This window comes from Lethenteron reissneri, chromosome 53 (genome assembly GCF_015708825.2).
Source record: "Lethenteron reissneri isolate LAM-NWPU_2019-01 chromosome 53, ASM1570882v1, whole genome shotgun sequence".
NCBI lineage: Eukaryota > Metazoa > Chordata > Hyperoartia > Petromyzontiformes > Petromyzontidae > Lethenteron > Lethenteron reissneri.
In genome coordinates, this window is record NC_083831.1 from 8,420,389 (window position 1) to 8,440,512 (window position 20,124).

Sequence of the window (20,124 nt, forward strand, 5' to 3'; positions counted from 1 at the left end):
GGGGGGGGGCGCTCGTGCGAGCGATGCCCCCCTCGTTGCTGCACGGCCCCCCCCCCCCATTGGTACAAGGGCCCGCCCGCGACGCAATCGCAGGTCGTGCCACGCAGTGTACCGACGTTTTTCTTGCGCGCGCCGGGAGCTGCTTCAGGAACTTAATTGGAACGTCGGGCATCGTGCCGAAGATGCGCGCGGTCCGACCCGAGAGCGCCTCTCCACGTGGTGTGGTTGGTTGGTTGGTGAGCACACAAATCCGCCGGGCGCATCTGGCTCGTCACTCGTGACGGTGATGTTGATCCACGACGGAAGTTTTTTGGGGTTGGATCGCCTAAATGTTAACGTGTCGTTAAACCCGCCACCACCCGACACAGCCAATTAGTAAGGTTTGTCACGTAAACCCACAACATTCACGATTGTAAATGTTGTGGGTTTACTTTCCAACACACCGGCGTGCTGTACGAGTAACTAATTGGCACGTTTTGTATACGTGACAAACCTTACTATTTGGCCGTGACGGGTTTAACGACACATTTATATGTACACGCTCGAACCCAAAAAAACCCTCTATTCTGGATAATGTTGGTCGGACAAGTCTACTACTCGTTAAACTGATGATGTTTGTTTGAGACCGGGTGAGAAAGAATCCAGACAGGAAGTCTATTTTTCATCGTGGACCTGCGATACATTAAACACCTTGTAGCATCAGCCTCTAGAACCCAAAACAGTTGAACAGCGAATGTCATAACAGCATCAAAAAAAAGATTCCGAGAGTGAAGTTAATTAAAAGTTTAAGGTGTCAAAAAGAGGCAGCCCTGCAAGTGCCTGCTGATGCCACTGCTGGCAGAAGGGCCTCAACTCGACTGAGGTGCAGAGAGCCCCTGTGGGAGGGTACTTGGCCTACTCTTCCACGCTGGCCAGATGGCTCGGAAGAGGTGGGGGTACCCACGCTTTACCGCACCACGCGCATCCAACCTCCCTGCGGATCGACTAACTGCAGCGACAACCTCATCTGTCCTCCTGCATGGACAGAGAGAGTGGGTCTGTTGTGGGGGGGGGGGGGGGGCGGTGGAAGTGACACAGGAAAACTTAATTTCGGCAAACTTAGCACCGCCGTTCGGCGAATTGGACCCACCGGCAAAAACCCCCAGCGGCCCCCAGTTTGGTTGCGTGCCAACCCAGCCTCGCGGGGGGACCCGCTGTTGTCTTTTTTTTGTTGACGGAACATCTGCACGGCATCTGGCGAGAGAGCGAGGCGACGCGCGGGCACGCGCGCGTGGTGTCACGGGCACCCCTGTGGGCGCCGGTGGCGGCGAGTCGTTTTTGTTTGCTCCGAGTCGAGGGTTTCGTGTCGCCGCCGGCGGGGGAGCTGCGCCGGGGCGCTGCCGTTTTTAGAGCCCCAATCGCGGACGAGGGGCGGGGGAGAGGTGCTAATTAAAAAGCGCGGAGGAAGAGGCGAAATAAAATTAATTGACGATCGAAACATGAATAAATAAGAGACGCGCCTTCACCTGGCTGCGGCACGGCAGAACGGAGTGAAACACTGTCTCGTAAATGAAATTAGCCATTAGGTGCGTAATTAAAATGCGCGGCGTTAGTGCCGAGGTGACTTGGCGGGGTGCGTGCGTGCGAAGTGAGTGAGTGTGCGCGGGACATATTCTCACTGGGCACAATCCCATGCCAAGCGCGACTGATTTAGCAACCGCGGAACGAACGAGCCCGCCACCGGAACAGGTGATTGCGATATTAAAGATTGCTCCCGCCACGCTTGCCGGGGGAGAATCGTTCTCGCCCGTGGCGTTTTTTGAAGGTCCCGGCCACGGGGAGGGACACGCAGACTCCAAGTAATACAACAGGCGTCGGCGTCGAACCCACGACCTCCCGTGTACCAAGCGAGGTAGTTAACATCTGCTAGCCGCCGTGGCGTCCCATATTGTAGATGTGACCAAAGATGAGTTGCCGCAACGAGTGCTCCTGGTTTGTGGAGTTCTGCTTGTTTCAGCTCACATGGGAGAGACTAATCTCAGCCCAAAGGAATATATTTTTTTCACCGCTCACTCGGCAACGCGAGCATCGTTACACGGGCCGTGCGGCAGGAAAATGCTCTCGTTATTGTTGTGTTTTTTTTTACTCTGCTCAGCATGACGGCTAAAAGCGGTCATGGTAACAATGCTTAGCTGCGTCAGTTGATGAAATACTTTCCACGTTTTGAAGTGTTGAGGCCCATCGGAGTGTGGGTGTGGGGTGGTGGTTGTGTGGATGATGCCTCCGTCCGAGCGAGAGAGATCCTGTGGGGGTGAGGGGAGGTCTGTCCAGAATCGCGAACACCCACATTGATTCACATTTCATTTTCGCGCAGCCTTGATTCAAGAGTCAAGTTTGAACTCTATCCGGCTGCGCTTTGCGCCCATGTGTGCGTGTGATTTAGTCACCAGTTGAAGAGAGCTTAGAAATGTGAGCTTAAATGTATTTATGTTAAGCAACAACTGGCCATGAAGCCACACGCGCAGTGAAATATCGACTTGGATTAATAAAAAGTAACGACGTGTGTTTCTGCATGTACGTATGCGTGTTGAACTTCTTTCGCACCGTACGTAGCCGACTGTGCTAGACAACACCGCTGGCTGTGATGTGGTTTGATTTGGCCGACGGGCGCAGGTCGAGATAGCTGATGTGGTCCTGGCAAGTTTAAAAACGCCGCTAAGTAAATGGCGAAAAACCATGCATGCGTTTTTCTGGTCACACTTGCAATATGGGGAACAGCATTCACCCATCTTGGGCTGCCTTGGTGGTTGCTGGTTCTTCCCCCGGGAACTGTCAAGTCGGTGTTTGACCACCACAGTGGCGATACGTTTAAATGCCTCATCTGGTATGCAGGAGGGTCGTGGGTTCGATCCCGACCCTGACGCCTGCCTGCTGTATATTTGGAGTTTGCGTGTCTCTTTCCCCGTGGTCGCGTGTATTTTTCTCAGGTTTTTCCCTCCTCACTTAGAATCGGCGTCCGTTTGGAGTATTTGGCCACTGTAAATGTCCACGTGATAATATCATTTGTGATAGCCAGGTCGTTTCTGAAAAAAATGACTCCGTAGCCTTAGTGGGACCTTACCTGGTAAACTAAATAGTTCGTCCGTGGTTGCACGAACTGCGGCTCGTCACGCGACTCGTTAGCGGCCCCCGGATCGTTCGGTTATGTGCGCGGAATTCAGAATCTTTATCAGAATCGGAATCTTTATTTCGACTTGGAAGAATCCGATGAGCTGTGTGAAGCTCTCACAGATGTTCCAGTAGCGGCGGCTCGGAAAGTTACGACGACAAGCAATGCAGAAATAGACGGAAGTGCAAAGTGATAGGAAAGTTAAGCAAGCCACCAAATAACAAATATCTGTAATTGTTGGGCGTCTTTCGTCCTGCTTGCTTACAGTTTCCGCGACCCTAGATTCGTGTTCTGCTTTCCCATCGTTGTTGTCCCGTGGAGTTGTCGCCTCTCGCGTAGGATTCCGCGCTTGCTCGGCCCGCGTAGCTCCCCCGACGGGGACCTCGGAGCTGTACCGCGAGTTGTTTGGCGTGATGACGCGAAGAGAAGGAAGATCGCTCCGAGCACGTAGGAGAGAAACATCGGACTTCACGCCGAACTAAAAACCCGGAACAACCCGAACACGCGTCCAGAGCTGTCTTTCATTGTCTCTCCTTGTAAAAAGCAACTTTGTGATACAATTAAATTTAGCCGCTGCGTAAATATGAGTCGAGCGCTTGCCCGGATGGAACAGCGTTTCGAACGCTGACGTTTTTGGCATAACGGCGTTATTGAGAAAGTCGTACGTTAATGCACACGCACGCGCGTACACATGCGTGTGTGTGTGCGCGTGTAGCACGGCGGTTGGCGTTCATTGATTTTTACCGCAGCTCCAATCCCTCGTGGAAGCAGTAACTCAGGTGGTGTGGAGCGGGCGCAAAAACCGGACGTGATGTCACGTAAATCATACACATTTTTACATGGAAACCTTGCCCAGTGGCTGCAGTGGGGCGGCTCTGCATGTGATTTTTAAGCGACGGATGGGGAGGTGCGAGGTGAGGTGGGGGGGGATCGGGCTGGTAGTGGTGGGAGGGGAAGAGAAAAAAAAGTTCAAGCTGCTGGCCGTTACTTCCGCCGGTGTAATTTAAGCGCCCGTCGCTGGATTTACGCGGAGGGGAAAAAAAAATGATAATGTGGCCGTAAATAATTTGACCGTTTTTTGCCGCAAGAAATTCCTGATTCGGATAAAATATTCTGGCACGGGCCAGCATGGACACAGGCTATTAGGTGTTCACTCACAAAGCGGTGCCAAATGTGGAGGGAGGCCTGCCCCCCACGCAGTTCTGCCCCTGAGCGTACTTCCCACTGGCCTCAGGCCCTGGATTGAGTCTTTGAGCTGCAGTGAAGCAACGATTATGCCTATTTGAAGTACTAATGTCTCATATGGCTGTTGTTCACAAATGGGGTGAAGGTCGTGGGTTCGATCGCAATCATAGCGCCTCCTATATTTGGAGTTTGCACGATCCCCCCGTGGTCCAGGTCCTCAGGTTTTTCCCTCCACAGTTTGTCTGCGATTTAAATTTCCAGTTGATGAGCCACTTCGTTGCGCTACCACTTGTGATAGCCAAGTCGCTTTCGAAAAAGAGCTACGTAGCTCAGTGGGCCTTGCCGTGTAAAATAAACTAAAATGTTTAGTTGAGTTTGAAGACTTCTCCACGAAGAAAGCGGTGAGCAAAGGGAAAATGTGAAATGCTCACCGGCTCGTGGGCAGATGTGTGCCGGGGTGGATCGGGAAGATCGATGGCTTGTGTGGCAAGGCCTTCATCCAGCAGTGGATTGATAATGGCTGATTCATGATGATGATGATGAAATGTTTAACAACTGCATTGGTCAGTGGTGCCGTTGCTGGTTCAGAACGGAGGTAGGGTCTGACTCGTACTTGGGAGATGGCGCTTGACTGACATCTCGGAGGTCGCTGTGCACCCTGGGACACTTAAGAAAGTTGCCCAGTTTAGGGTTCTTCTCCAAGCAGACGTGGACTCCTCAGAGAAGCCCTTTACGAAAGCAATGATCTACACGAGTGGTCTTGACTCATTTTCAGAGGCGGGGGGGGGGGGGGGGGGTGGTGGCACTTTCGCCGATAAGGGCCGCCACACATTTGAAACCATTGAGGGTTTGGCAGCAGCACAATGACGACGATGATGATGGGGGGTGTTGTCACCATGTTGTGTTTTGTCGGGGGGGGAGGGGGGGGTGCCGCACGTCAGGGGCCGCACTAAAGGCCACCAGAGGCCGCCAGCGTCCCCGCGGGCCTTGCAATGAAGGACACTGATCTACGCATGAGCTAAGACCGATTCCTCACGATAGCTTCACTTGCAATTGCTTGTTTGTTTACAGATTAGTTACTACAGGCACCCAAAATCTGTCCCAATGCTTATGGTTTTCCGTAGCTTAGTTTTTGTCGCTTGTGCTGTGGATCAATCTGCTGGGGCTGTTCTGCGCAAGCCGATTTGTGCTCTGCGTGGAATGTAATAATTCAGTTTTGACTTAACGTCGAGTTAAGTTTGCGATATTTTCTAATCGTCCGTGACGCCGGCGTTTACATTTCGTTACTTTGCCGTTCCTTTGTGTGTTTTTTTTTTTTTACTTGCTTCATTCTGCCAACCAAGGTCACTCGTGCAAACGAGACTTCACCTTCCGGGCCTCTTGAGTTCTCACCTGGCTAAACGAAAAGTAAAATTAAAAGCAGAAATGTCAAAATAGAAGCTTGGGACCGGCATCACGGGAAACGCAGGTTGCTCGCAACCTTGACGCGCCTTTCTGCAATTCAGCCTCGGCTAACACCTGCGCAGCCTCGATCCTTTTCTTTCGCGCATAACCTTGCTCCTTCTCTGCCTTCCACTTTAGCGAGAGGACGCGGATTTACGCTCCCCTCCTGCGCTTTGGTGCAGCCGAACTTTCGTAAATTGTTCTTTTCCCTCTGTACGCACGTATGTATGTTGGACTTCTTTCACACCGTACGTAATCCACCCTCCCCCTTGCCACCCTCCCACCGTACTCCACAAACCAAAAAAGGATTGCAGAATTTCCTCGTATTTTACGATGCCGCCACCGCCGGCGCGATCGGGTTGTAGTTTTTTGTTCGTCGGGAGGATCGTTGGAAATCCTACGGCGTTGACCGTGAACCAAGACGCGGGGGACGATGTGATTGTGATAATGGGGCCTCGTCTTGCCGTGCTGTAAATTAGAGGGCCCAGGGCGAGAAGGGGCAGGCGGTGGGTAGAAAGAGCTTCCCTCGTCCCCCACTCAACCCGGTGTCAATTTACAAAACTAAAATAAAACTTCGTCAGAGAAATTACATGGATTTTTTAAAATAAAACCACTTCAGCTCCCTCTTATCTGGAAAGTTTAAGTTGACTTTGTAAACCTTGTGCCGGGTGGTTTCGTGCGACCAAGGAATAGCTTGAGCCACATCCCCTAATTTTTTGTCCGTTGGTGGCACCGTCTGCCATGGGAGTCTTCCTTTCTTCTGGGTCCTCCAGGTGTTCCCTCCACATTTTAGAAACGCGCGTTTAGAGTGTTTGGCTGCTGTACATTTCCACGTGATAAGCCGCTTCGTTGAGCTATCATTTGTGGCCAGGTCTCTTCCGATATAAAAGAGCTATGCAGCTCGGTGGGCCTGAACCTGGTGAAATAAAAAAAAATAGTTTGGTTTCGTTTACTCGTTGTCGAGCTGCGCGTTCGGGCACCAACTAGTCTCACGGCGTGCGATGGCGTTGCGTTGGCGTGCGTTGCCGGACAGGCGTCCGTCTGGACCGAGTGCGGGGCGGCCGGCAGAAGTACAAGCGCAGGATCGACGCGGAGAACAGCCCGTTCCTTGGGCCCCAGCTGGACCAGCCTGCCAAGAAACCACGTGAGCGAGCGAGTGAGAGGAGGCCGCAGCACCGTTCACCACGCCCGCGGCCCCCCATGCGCCGTGCCGGTTCTCTTCGTGGCCGCTCGCACCCCCCCCCCCCCCACCCCATTGCCGCCCCACCACGGTCTGGCTCGAGTGATGACATTCGCCTTTTTGCGATTCCTCTCCCGCCAGTGAACAAGATCATCTCGCACCTGCTGGTGGCCGAGCCCGAGAAGATGTTTGCGATGCCCGACCCGGCCGTTCCCGAGGGAGAGGTGAAGGCCCTCACGACGCTGTGCGACCTCGCCGACCGCGAGCTCGTCGTCATCATCGGCTGGGCCAAACACGTCCCGGGTGAGAGAGATTTTAGGGTTTTTTGGTTTGTTTCTCCATCCTTTCCTTCCTCTCACGGTTTGATGCAGTTGAGAAAAAGTTGAGAAAAATCCCCAAAAGGCCCCCCACCCCCGAACGGCGGCGTTGAAGGTTTGTCAGGAGCTGTTGATAGTGAGGTCGTCCCGTGAAATTGGCCACTTGGCTGGCTGGCCAGGCTGAGGGAGCGACGCGCGAGGCGTGGCGGAACTCGCACGCCACCGCCCCCCGCCAGGGGTGGTGGGGGGTGACGGCGGGGGGGTGGGTGTGGTTGGGGGGTGGGTGGGAGATGGGGGGGGGGGGCTGTCGCTCCGCCGCCGCTGAGGTGTCGGCGGATCGATCTGCGCGGCGCCGTGAATGGAGATTTGTATCTGGTAATTAATGCATTCGGAACAGCCCCGTTCTATTAATCAGCACGATAAGATAAATTGGACACACCGCCGCCACCGCCGCCGCCGGGAGCGAGCTGTGTGCGCCCGATAGCCATCACCCTGAGGCACCCACCCCCCCCCCCCACTACCCACTCTGCTCCTCGCCCTGGGTCCCCGCCTGATTATTGCGTTTAATTAGTGTAACAAGTGGGACGGTCCTGGCGCGCGCGCGCACACAAACACACACACACACACACACACGCGCGCAGAGGTCTGCCATTGTTTGGCAGCCTTCTGCCTTCTCGTGTTAACGTGGCCGCGATGTCATTGGCGCGGAAGAGGAGAGATCCGTTTGTAAGATAGAGGGGTAAAGGTGCAGCCCTGCAAGTCGTTGTCCACGCCCACTAATGATGGAAGGACCTCCACCGGAGGAAGCAATACATAGATGGCATTTTGGCCTCCTCTTCCGTGCTGGCCAGAAATCTTAAGGGCAGGGTGGAGTTTGAGATTCGAGCACGTTGCTTCGACTGGCGCTACGCCGGGAGATTGAATGAAACCAGCGAAATAGACGATTCACCGTCGCAGAGGTCTGCTCACGGCCAGATTCAGCGTCGCCCTAAGAGGCGCTCGCTCACCGCACCGGTTGGTTATAGACGGGAGATGCTGTGTGCAGCCGCAGCGGTTACCGCGTTTGCCGATTTTTCTGGGGGCTCGTTTCTTCCAGACCAGCTTAAGCCAGCCTGGTTCACGCTGCCGATGCTTTCACCACAACGAGTGCGCTCGCACCGTCCCCTTCACATTGGACGCTAAAGTTCCCGCGACGTTCTCCCGTGCCGGCGTCGCGATCCCGATCATCTGATGAATGGCCCGCAGATCACTGTTCGTTTGGAGGCAACCATCACGCCCTGCCGGGCCGAGTGCCGCTCCATGCATTGCGCCGCACAGGGACAGCTGCCACCGGGGGTGCCCCTCCTAGCAGGGCGCCTTGAGGCGTAGCGCATGCGAACATTAAGGATGACGACGGCGATGATGATGAAACTAGATTAATTTACATCACGCAGTGCAAACAACCAATCTAAAACTACTTCACTGGTTATCCTGAGAGTCGCTTTCATTCGTGACGGTGCTGAACGTAGCGGCCTCTAGTGACCGCAGGGGGCGGTGACGTGTGAACGCGTACGTTTGTATGTTGAACTTCTTTCGCACCGTACATCGCCAACCGTGCTAATCGGAGGTGCGGTAAATTCTAGCGCAACGAAGTGGTTCGTGTTGAAATTCATAGCAGCAGCCAAATTCTGTGAACGCACGTTGATTCTAAAATGTGGAGGGGAAATACTGGAGGATCCAAATATACAGCAGGCATCAAGGTCGAGATCGAACCGACGACCTCCTGCAAACGAGGCGAGGGAGTTAACACCCTGCTGACTCCGTGCCCCTCCTGGACATCTGTGAAGAAGAGCTTCACGGCTCATCGGATTTCTCCCGGGACTGAATACGGATTCCGATTGCGAACGCCGCGTTGACACGCATCGCCCGCCACGCCACCCCGTGGCCCCCTTTTGTCACCAGGCTTCTCGGTGCTCTCGCTGGGCGACCAGATGTCGCTGCTGCAGAGCGCGTGGATGGAGGTGCTGCTGCTGGGCGTCGTGTTCCGCTCGCTGCCGTGCGACGACGAGCTCGTGTGGGCGGACGACTACGTGATGGACGAGGAGTCGTCGCGCGTCGCCGGCCTCCTCGACCTCAACTCCACCATCCTGCAGCTCGTGCGCAAGTACAAGAGCCTGGCGCTCGACCGCGAGGAGTTCGTCACGCTCAAGGCTATCGCGCTCGCCAACTCGGGTACGCGCCGCCACCGTCACCGCCACCGCCCAGGATCCCAATCACAGACTGCACGCCAGTAGCTGGTCACAGTTGGTTCCAGTATTCAAGTACTTTGATACTGCTAATCCTGCATAATGCACGGGCATAATGACTTTAAACCCCTCGCCAAACCCTACGCATTTCACAAGTAGTACTAATCGCATATCTGCATTTCCCATAAATATGCTAAATTCCTCTTGATATGCAAATTATATTGTCAAGACGCTCTTTGCCCCTCCATCCCAGCATAAATAGTCGCTCCAAGCCTAGAGCGTGCCATTCAGACTCTGTCTACTTGACAGACCTGTTCTCCACCTGAAGACGGCTGCTTGCGTTGTGGCCGAAACGTCGTGAGAAATATTTTATTATGTTTTATTTTTATTATTTTATTACTTCCCTTCTACGTGACTTTACTGAAAGAACCAAGAAGATGTTCAAGTACTTTGTCGATCGCAGGCTGCATGCCAATGCCCAGCCACTGTTGGTTCCGGTACTCAAGTGCTTGTGAGTTTCGATTTAAAGCTTTAGTGACTGCAGGGATTCATCTTCTTGGTTCTTTCGGTGAAGTCACGTAGAAGGGAAATAATAAAATGATAAAAATTAAACATAATAAAATAATTCTCACGACGTTTCGGCCACAACGCAGACAGCCGTCCTCAGGTGAAGAACAGGTCTGTCGGAAGACTGCAACTTGTGAGTTGCAGTCTTCACGCCACGAGAGCTATGCACTTTTAAACTTAGATTGAAAACTAATTTCTTTAGAGCTACTTTTTGTGTTTAGTTTGTTGTCCTTCCCACGCGCATCCGATTAGCACTGCTGGCTACGTATGGTGCGAAGGAGGTTTGACGAACGTACGTACAATAGCAACTGCAATTAGTTCCGGCGCTAAAGTGCTAATGCCGGTCGCAGTTGCGGCTACGATCAGTTCTCCAGTTCTAACCTCATCGGCGTGGATTTGGTGAAGGTGGCGCAAGTGACGCACGCAGTTACACCCCATTAAAGTTGACACATGGATTTTAATCAAGGCTGCAGAGACCTCGAGTCTAAACTGCCGTTAATCACAATCGTAACCCCAAATGCCACTCTCACCCTAATTCCAGTCCTAGTTCAAGCTTGGCCTCGGTCGTTTGGTTACCCAAACGACACGTGCCCTTGAATGTCGACTCGTGTCTACCCCTTCGTGTCCGAGCCGTCGACCGGCGGGCACAGCGGTTAACGCACCGCGGCCACGAACCCGTCGACCCCGGTGCGGTTCCCTGCCACCGCTAACATCGGTGACGAGTTGGCGCCTGATAACCAGGCCCCCCCCCTCCCCGCCCCGCTCATCAAATCTGCACCGACCAGCGTGGCAGATGATGGTCGGACAACCCCCCCAAGCCTGACACGGCGATTCCAACAGCTGTGGTTTGCACCACGGCTGTTAGAATCGCTCTGGATTGCAACCGTCGGCTTGGCACCAATACCACCACCACCACCACGGCTGACGCGACTGTGTCTCGTCCTTGCTCGCAGCCCACGTGTGCCCCCAGCTGCGAGCGTGTGTGCGTGCGCCCGCCCCCCCCCGCCCACGGCCTCCACTAGCAACGTCAGCGCGTCGATGAGAGGCATTGGGCGGCACACCCTTGATTTTTGTGTTTGGTTTGTTGTCCTTCCACCGCACCTCCGATTTTAGTACAGTTGGCTACGTACGAAAAAAGCGAAACATGAAAATAAAAGAAACAAAGATCTCCAAAATCCTGATTAAACACAAGATCCAGGTCCGATTCAACACAGTACATAAAATCCGTGATCTGGTCCCGTCTGTAAAAGATGTGGTTCCAGACATACAGTACCCTGGCGTCTACAAACTAAGTTTCCTCTGTGGTAGCAGTTACATTGGAGAAACCAAACGACATGTCTCGGACCGCATCCGTGAACATAAGGCAGACCTGAAACACGGTAGGACAAACACCTCAGCCGTGGCAGATCACTGTTACAATTCAGTGGGCTCACATGACATTGACTTCTCCAAGACAGAGGTTCTCTGCAAGCCATCTGGCTATCATGAGAGATTCGTTCATGAGGCGATCCACATATACAAACACAGAGACAATTTCAACCGAGAAGATGGATTCTGGCTTAGCAATCATTGGAAGGACGTAATAAACCATTTCGGATCTTAACTGATTGTGTTCACGTTTACGGTGACTTTCAGACCACGTTCCACTCACTGGCATGGTGCAGTGTGCAGAGTAATGTATGGTGTCGTAATTGTACAGTAAACATATAGCAGTATGATACACATTAGGGTGGGTAGAATAATACATAGTGTTATATTAAAATGGATAAGGCAGCAACTGCAGCAGCAGCAGCAGCAAGTGCAGCAGCAGCAGCAAGTGCAGCAGCAGCAGCAAGTGCAGCAGCAGCAGCAACTGCAGCAGCAGCAACTGCAGCAGCAGCAAAAACTGCAGCAGCAGCAGCAACTGCTGCAGCAGCAGTAACTGCAGCTCCCTTTGATGCTGTTAATCCTGCATAATGCACATGCATATGCAGTACTAATCACATTCCTGCATTTCCCATAAATATGCTAAATTCCTTCTGATATGCAAATTCATTTGTCAATGCGCCCAGCTTATATATATGCTCCAAGCTCGTGTGCTGTTTCATTCAGACTCTGTCGCCTCGACGGACCTGGTTTTCACCTGAGGACGGCTGCTTGCGTTGTGGCCGAAACGTCGTGAGAATTGTTTTATTATGTTTTATTTTTATTATTTTATTACTTCCCTTCTACGTGACTTTACCGAAAGAACCAAGAAGAAGAGGAAAGATCTCCCCGTTTAGCCTGAACAGACTGTTGGGGCAAGTGCTGTTGGCGATCACCAGTTCAACAAACATATACACATACAGTGACGCACTCGCGCGCGTGAACACACGCACGCATCAGCAGCAGCAGCAGCAGAGGGCTTCTCGTCTTCCCTGCCACTGAGCTTTCCTGGCCTCCGGCTGCAACGGTCGATGGCGCAGTTTGGCCACTCCACTTGCCAATGCCGCCCCCCCACCCAGTTAGCGCGCAACGGCCCGTGCATGCCCCGCGGTGTGCGTGGAGTGGGTCGGGGGGTGGGACGGTGGTGGGGGTTGGGCAGTGGGCTGTGGGAAGCGTGCGAGGTCGGGGTAGAAAAAAGCGCTTCGGGAGTAAAGAGGGGGGGCGGTGTGTGGGGGGGGGGGGGTTGTTGACGGGAGCTCGTTAATGGGATCTCCCCCAATTTTCCATCGCCCCCCGGGGCGGACACCGATTTTGCACCGACTGCAGACGACCGTTTAGGAGGCCGCGTAAAACTAACGGTGACAGATGCCGCCCTCGCTCGCAGCCGCCGCCGCCGAATTGGGACCCTAAACGGAAAATCTGTGTGGTGGGCGGGCGGGAGCGGGGGCAATCGCTCTCGCGCGGGAGCTTATTTAGTCGTCTTTTTTTACCGGCTTCATTTTGCCGTTTGCGTCTCCTGCCGGTCACCCCGACGTTTCGAGAACGAGCCGACTGCGTCTCGTCCGCGATCGAGGACCCCCCCCCCCCCCCCGCGCGCTCTCACTTAGGGGTGCGAATTCCCCCGCCGTCGCTCACGGTTTGAGTCGCAGGGACCCCCTCTGGAACTTAGGCGGCGAGTGAGATGGGAGAGAGGAGGAGGAGGAGGGCGGCGGTTGGGGACTCGGGACTTAGAAATCTGTAAAAGCAGCAACAACAACAACAAAAAACCCGCAAGCCAATTTTCCTGCCCGCCCGTCGAGTGGCTGCGGGGCCACTTCCCGGGAGCATTTCCACTCGGCTGGTTAATTCTTGAAGTCGTTTGGTTGGTAGTTAAGTAATTGAATTCAGCGAGCCCTCCTAGATGTGATGGGGAAATGTAATTATGGGCGCCGCGCGCACACGCACGGGCGCACACACGCACTGATTCGAGCACCAGCGAGCGAATTTGTGGCGGCGAGGAGGACTGATGAGGCTGTTAAAGCAGGGGGGGGGGTGGGGGGGGCTTGCTTGGCACCAGGGAGAAAGCAGCTTCATTTTAAAACTCAACCAGCGAAATCCACTTTGGTGCATCTTCCCCGGCCTCTTTAAGAGGGAGACGCGGCGGCGGGAGGGGGGGGAACGCCTGACCGCTCGCCCTCACGTTACATTTACTTACGCGCCTGCAGATGCATTTCTGCGCCTGATTCGGGCAAGACGAGGTCACCGCGCGCCGCCAGGAATCTACCCTCCCAAAACCAGGGGGCAAATCCACAACACGCCGGTGTGTTGTACTAGTGACGAATTGGCACGTTCTGTTTACGTGATAAACCTTACTAGTTGGCCGTGTCGGGTGGTGGCGGGTTTAACGACACAATTATATTTTTACGCGAGCCAACTCAACCGCTTGTGGATATTTACATGGTAATCAACGTACGTCATTATGCAAGCCCATTGTTCTTGTACCTCCTGTCGATTGTGCGAACTTAAACGTTTTATTGGCTCGAGTTGACGCACGAGCTGGCGCTGCCGATGGAGTCGCCGTGCAGAAACGTGCTCGTGTCTCGAATGGGACGGTTCGTTCAACGCCGCCACGCGTTAACGAAGGCAACGGTTCTTAGTTATCACCGGACTCCACCACGTTGCAAACTTCCTCCTTCGGTAAATGATCACGTGGTACATCTGCCATCTAGTGGCAAAATCTGTAATGAAAAAAAACTCAAGTCGGGGGAGGGGGGGCCGCATCGCATTTGCCTCCGCGGTTCTTCCCGTAATCGCACTCACGTAGGTTGCAACGTTACTTGACAATGATTACAACGTTTAGTTTGCAGAGATTTATTGTGCAATAGTTTACATGACACTTGCACTTATTTTGAGTTCCGGGTGGCAGTTCAAGAGTGCGATCTCTCTCTGAGCCTCCCGTGACTTGAGTGTGTGTCGGAAGTTACACGGACGCGCTGCTAATGTAACGAGCCTGTTCGTGATAAATTGAGCACGATTTTCTTTGCTGATGAGACGTGTAACGGTGCACGTCTCTGATAGCTCAACTAAGCGGCTTATCAAGTGGAAGTTTTAGCATCCAAATACTGAAAACGCATGGCATTGATTCTAAATGTGGAGGGAAAATCCGGAAGACCCGGGGAAAAATCCGCACTACTACGGGGCGAGAGACACGCAAACTCCAAATATACAGCAGGCGTCAGGGTCGGGATCGAACCCACGGACCTCCCGTATACCAGGGGAGATGGTTAACATCTCCTAGCCACTGTGATGATGATGAGAGAGAGAGAGACACGCAAACTCCAAATATACAGCAGGTGTCAGGGTCGGGATCGAACCCACGAACCTCCTGTATACCAGGCGAGATAGTTAACATCTCCTAGCCCATCGTGATGATGATAGAGAGAGAGAGACATGCAAACTCCAATTTTACAGCAGGTGTCAGGGTCGGGATCGAACCCACGGACCTCCCGTATACCAGGCGAGATAGTTAACATCTCCTAGCCACCGTGACTCCGAATCGCGACAAGACCATCGCGATTCTCCAGTCGACGCGTTCATTCCGTGTTGCGGCCGCCCCTCCCAACTCCCCGCCCCAACCTCCCCCCTCCCCTTGTCGCGTACCACTACCGCACCCCGCCCCCCCTGCCCGCTAACCCTGTCGTCGCCGCTGGCCCGCCCGTTCGTCGTGCTGCGCGCAGACTCGATGCACATAGAGGACGGCGGGGCGGTGCAACGTCTCCAGGACGGCCTCCACGAGGCCCTGCAGGAGCACGGCGTGAGCCAGCATGCCGACGAGCCGCGCCGCGCCGGCAAGCTGCTCATGACGCTGCCGCTCCTCCGGCAGACGGCGACGCGCGCCGTGCAGTTCTTCTACTCGGTCAAGCTGGAGGGGAAGGTGCCCATGCACAAACTTTTCCTGGAGATGCTCGAGGCCAAGATCTGAATTGGAGGCGCGGCGTTTCCTTCACGAGCTGCCCCGGCGCACGCGTCCGCGACGATGTTCGACCACCCTCCCCACCCCCCCCCACCACCAGCTCCCACCACACCGCCACCCACACCGCACCCCACCTCCCCACTCCGCCCGCCCACCCCACAAAACTGGAGCGATGAGAAGAGAACTTTTGTGGAGGCCACTACCGCGGTGGTGACGATGGTGGTGACGTTGTTGCCGGCAACGTGCCCGCTGTTTCCCTCTACGCCCGCACCCCTCGCCGAACACCGACCCCCCCCCCCTCCATCGACCCCCCCACCACCCCCACCATGTTTTGGGGAGGGGGGGGGGAGCAAAGTCAGGTCGTGCAAGCCGCAGCCGGGAAAGCAAAATGATGTTGTCAGGCTAACGGCGAGATGCTGCCAGCCGCCCTCACCCCCCGCTCTCCGGTGGTGGCGTTGACGATGGGAGGATGAGGAAGAGTGTTGGGTCGGAGCGAGCCGGAACCTCGCCACGATCGACGCTGGCGGCCGAGGCAGTTGCCACGAGGAGTTCGCGGGGAGAGCACCACGCGGCCCACTTCCCACGGCGTCCCTCCCCCACCGCCACCGCCACCCCAGCAAGCGTGGGTTGTCGCCAGCGCTCCTCTCCTCGCTCGCTCCGCGTGGCGGGTACATTTTATTAATTGGAATGCGTCGTGGGGGTGGCGCTGGGTGGGTGAGGGGGAGCAGGAGGGGTTTGGGGGGGGGGGGCCCAATTGGCGTGGTGATCGCGCGCGTGCCCATAGCCTGATTTTGGCTGCTTCCGCACGGTGTACACGGAGCCCGGGGAGGGGGGGGGGGGACCCCAAGGGGTCCTCGACGACTCTGGTCGCAAAAAAAGACTTTTACTCACAAATGCAATTCGTGTCGCCTAATGTTCGTCTGAACGTCCGTGTTGAAGACGAGGGGGGGAGGGGGTGGAGGTGCGGGTAGCGTGGTCGTACACTAGAGGTGGAGGAGTGAACCATTTTCGTTCCCGCGGGGCCCCCGAATTGGACTCGGATACCGCCAGCAGCGAGCCCGCGCGGCAGTCTCCCCCCCCGGCGCTGTCCGCAAGTAACGCCGAATGTCACCGCGGGCGCTCGGCCACCGCCTTTCGGCGCCCGGGGTGAGAAACGTTGCCCTCCGGCGCCCGGATTAGCGCGGCGGTCCAAGGCCTGCTCGCGGTCGCGGATAAGTGTCGTTCGCTGGGGGGGGGGGGGGGGGGGGTCGGTTCGTGAAGGGTGGAGGCACCGGGACGCGGGCCAAAGGGTAATTGGTTTTGTCTTCCACTGCCTACGCGCCACGCGCACGGCAACGACAACAACGCTACTAAGTGGCGGTCACCACGGCGCTTGTGCCAGGCTGTGTGCATTTTAGGGCCAAGTGAAGTGTCGCAACGTCTCGCCCCTGGGGGGGGGAAGGTCAGGCTCCCGCACCGACGGTTGGTTGCGTACGGCGCGAAAGGTGTTCGGCGTACAGCCTGCGGCTCTGCAGAGAGATCCTCTGCGTAATAATTATCGCGAGCAATACAACGTGACCTTTTTTTTTCTCTTCCTCCTCCTCTGGCGCTCCGACTAGAACTTTGAGACGCCTTCCCCCCCCCCCCCCCCCCCCCCCAAAAGCGGCCGCCGTGAGTCTTGTTCTGACGTTCTGTTCGTGAAGCCCTACCCTGGAGCGTGCCATCGGCGTCAAATGTCGCTTCGCTCTCCGTTTTCGCCTCTCGTTCCGTCCTCGTCCTCGTCTCTTGCAAAGAGTTGCGTCTCCGTGATGCCCAAGTAGAAAGGGGGGGGCGGTGCGCACGCTGCGGGCCGTGCGGCGTGTCGTCCGTTGTCGTCCGTTGTGCTTCCGCGTCTGCGCTCCCCCCGCCGCCTTTTTGCCAAAAGCCGCGCTCGCGCCAGGCTGGGTTCAGTACGGTCAAATAACCGGCACGAGCCGCACGGCGTGGAACCCGTCTCGCCCGCAGTGCGCTCACCGTTGCGCTAGCGCTCGCCCGCAAGCCTGCGACACGCGCGCACACACCGTTCCCTTGGAAAAATACTGACCTGTACATTCGTGATGTGGCGTCGCTGAAATTGCCCCGGCAACTCGAGGCGCATTATATCACTCCTCATCTCAAACATTCGAAGGGAATCCCACTCCCCCCTCCTCGCCCCCCCCCCCCGCCGCCTCCTCCTCTCCCCAGCCCTTGCTGGAGCTCTGCTCCTCCTGTGCCCAGCTCTCCGCGTCCCTCGCTTTCGCTTGACCGACGCACGCGGACAGCTCGGTCGTTGTGGCAGCAAAGGACCCAGGAGTTGCCGGCGGGGGGTAGAGGAGGAGGGGGGTGGTGTAGTGAATGAGTGGCCGAGCGGCGGTGCAGTGCTTAGCGCCCTGCGTTCTCAACCAACCCCCGGCGACCCCCCGGAGTTCGATTCCCGGCCACAGCGATATCCAAACCGGTCTTGGGGCCCCCCAATCTCCTCCGCACCCCACTCTCCTCCACCAAGCCGCACCGGTTCGGCGGGACGGTGAAGCAACGATTAAAACAACCTCCCGCCGCCGAGCAGCGAGTTGACACAAAGGGCTGTAATTATTAGAATACCTTTATTGCAACGGTGATTTCGAGACTTGACTTTTAGGGGGCCCGCCCTTTACAGGCCGTCCCTCCCCCCACGAGGTAAATTGGTCGGCCGATTTTGCTCGCTGCTGTGAGCGTGCGTGCGCCGGAAAGCGCCAAGCGCTAGCAGTTTAGCGCAGGAGCACTACAAGCCCGGCGACTCGCGTTCGATTCCCGCTCGAGGCCGACACCATTGACGGTTATCTAAACTCTGTTCTGGGCCTCCTCTAGGTCGACTCGGCCTTAAACGAGTACTGGTGCGGTGTGTAAAACATCGCTGCTGGGGAGACAAAGGCGGCCGGGCGTGGTGCTGGCCACCCACCCCCCCTCGTGTGCCGTGCCAGCCTTCATAGGTGCTCGCGAACAGCACTTGCCCCAAAAGTGTGTTAAGGCTACGCGGGGTACTTTGTCTAACGAGGGGTCCCGTGGCGCGCGTCATCCCAATGTCCTGGCAATGAGTGCCACCACCTCCGTCCTCCGTGCTTGATGAGTATGGTTGCCCAGCCATGAAACACGCACTATAAATGTTCTAAGTGTTTTCGTTTTGTGTTTTTAGCAATCGTTTATATTATACTGAGCCATGCATATAAAAAAAAAACTATGGCATTCAATAACTTGACTTCTCCAAATATGTAAAATAAAAAAAATAATCATGTTAAAATAAGGAAAAGATTTAAAGCCAAACGGAAACCGGGAAAGGTATGTTTAAACGACAAAGGACGTTTCTGTGTAAAATGAAGTGTTAATTATATCGACGTACGCGTGTGTACTGCGTGTGTATACGTGCCTGCGAGCGCGTGTGTACTGCATACATACGCGCCTGCGTGCGCGTGTGTACTGCATACACACACACGCGTGCGCACGCACGCACGTACACGCACGCGCACACGTGTACTCGTGCGTGTACGGAGCAGAACCGTGCGTCTGCCGGCACGCGTACTCTCGCTTTTATCCGCCGCTGTGCTCGCGGCGGCCGTCGTGACGTCTGGGCGCCAGTGCTGGCTGACCGATCCCCGCCGTTGGCCCCGAAACAAAACGCCCCCAACGAAAATTGAAAAATGCCAGGAGAGCGTTTCAGAGGCCGGTCGGCAAAACCACCGCGTTGTGGACGGAGAAACTTGGCTCCAGTGTCAGGAATCCGTCGGCGGGAATGGCGCCTGCCGAGCGGAAATATTCCCGTTGGAACCGTGCGCTGCTGGGCAGGGGCAGCTGCCACTGGGGGAGGGGTGGTCTCCTTGGCCAGGCTACAGAAGGGCATTGGAACGGTTGAGTTGAGGTGTGATTGTGAGGCGCTTGCTGAGAGAGGCATGTTTGAGACGCCCCCGCAAGTTCAAATCCTTCTAATGGATTCCATCCGCCGTGTGAGCGATCGGCGCTGTTGGGTATGGGGAGAGCCCGATTCGGCTAAATGCGTCGGCGTGTGGGCACGATCAGTTGTCGTCTCAGTTCCAAAGTAACGCCCCGCGTAAAACCCGCGTCGGAGATGACTCGTGCGGACGATTGGATGCTTCCCTACCGGCCCCCACTAACCCCCTCCGTGAGCGGCCGTACCCGACCCAGACCCATCCTCTGCGCTCGTCCGCGAGCATTCCCCTCTCCCCGCGGCAGTCGCCGCCACGACGCCGGAGAATTCGTCGCGTTCGGAAAGGGCCCAGAATGCTCGCTGCAACAAGTTGGCTATTTTTGCGTGGCTGGGCCCAAATCCTCCCTGGGCATTGAAGGAGAATTTTGTTTTTTTCTTCTGGCAGAAGTGGGGCAGCGTCTACACGAGAAGGTTATCGTTTTAAATGGCACTACTGTACAAATGAAAATAAATATAATGAATACGAGTAATGTAATGAAATAGTGATAATATAATACATTTTTACGGACGACTTTTTATTTGCAGTGTGGTTGGAAGTTCACTGCAGTGTGATATAAGAGTATATATATATACACTGTATATTGTAGAAGAGTCAATCATTGGTTCTCTTGGTACACGGGGGCCCTGTTTATCAGAAATATTGTTGGGTTAGGAATCTCTCCGCAGATTCACAGAAGCGATGGAACGCTGCAGTCTTGTCTTCATTTTGCCGCGTTTGAACACCGGG

General features: G+C 55.3%; 1 protein-coding gene across 4 annotated transcripts in view; it reads left to right on the forward strand.

Moving 5' to 3' along the window:
* The window catches only part of LOC133356244 (estrogen-related receptor gamma-like), a 105,927-nt gene extending 86,064 nt beyond the window's left edge, over nucleotides 1-19,863 (forward strand). For all 4 annotated transcript variants that reach the window (XM_061573634.1, XM_061573635.1, XM_061573636.1 and 1 more), the window contains exons 4-7: nucleotides 6,810-6,920; nucleotides 7,098-7,259; nucleotides 9,215-9,484; nucleotides 15,186-19,863. In XM_061573634.1, the coding sequence (XP_061429618.1) occupies nucleotides 6,810-6,920; nucleotides 7,098-7,259; nucleotides 9,215-9,484; nucleotides 15,186-15,430 (788 nt within the window). In that variant the 3' untranslated portion in view covers nucleotides 15,431-19,863. The remainder of the gene's footprint in view (nucleotides 1-6,809; nucleotides 6,921-7,097; nucleotides 7,260-9,214; nucleotides 9,485-15,185) is intronic.
* The last annotated feature ends 261 nt before the right edge of the window (nucleotides 19,864-20,124 follow it).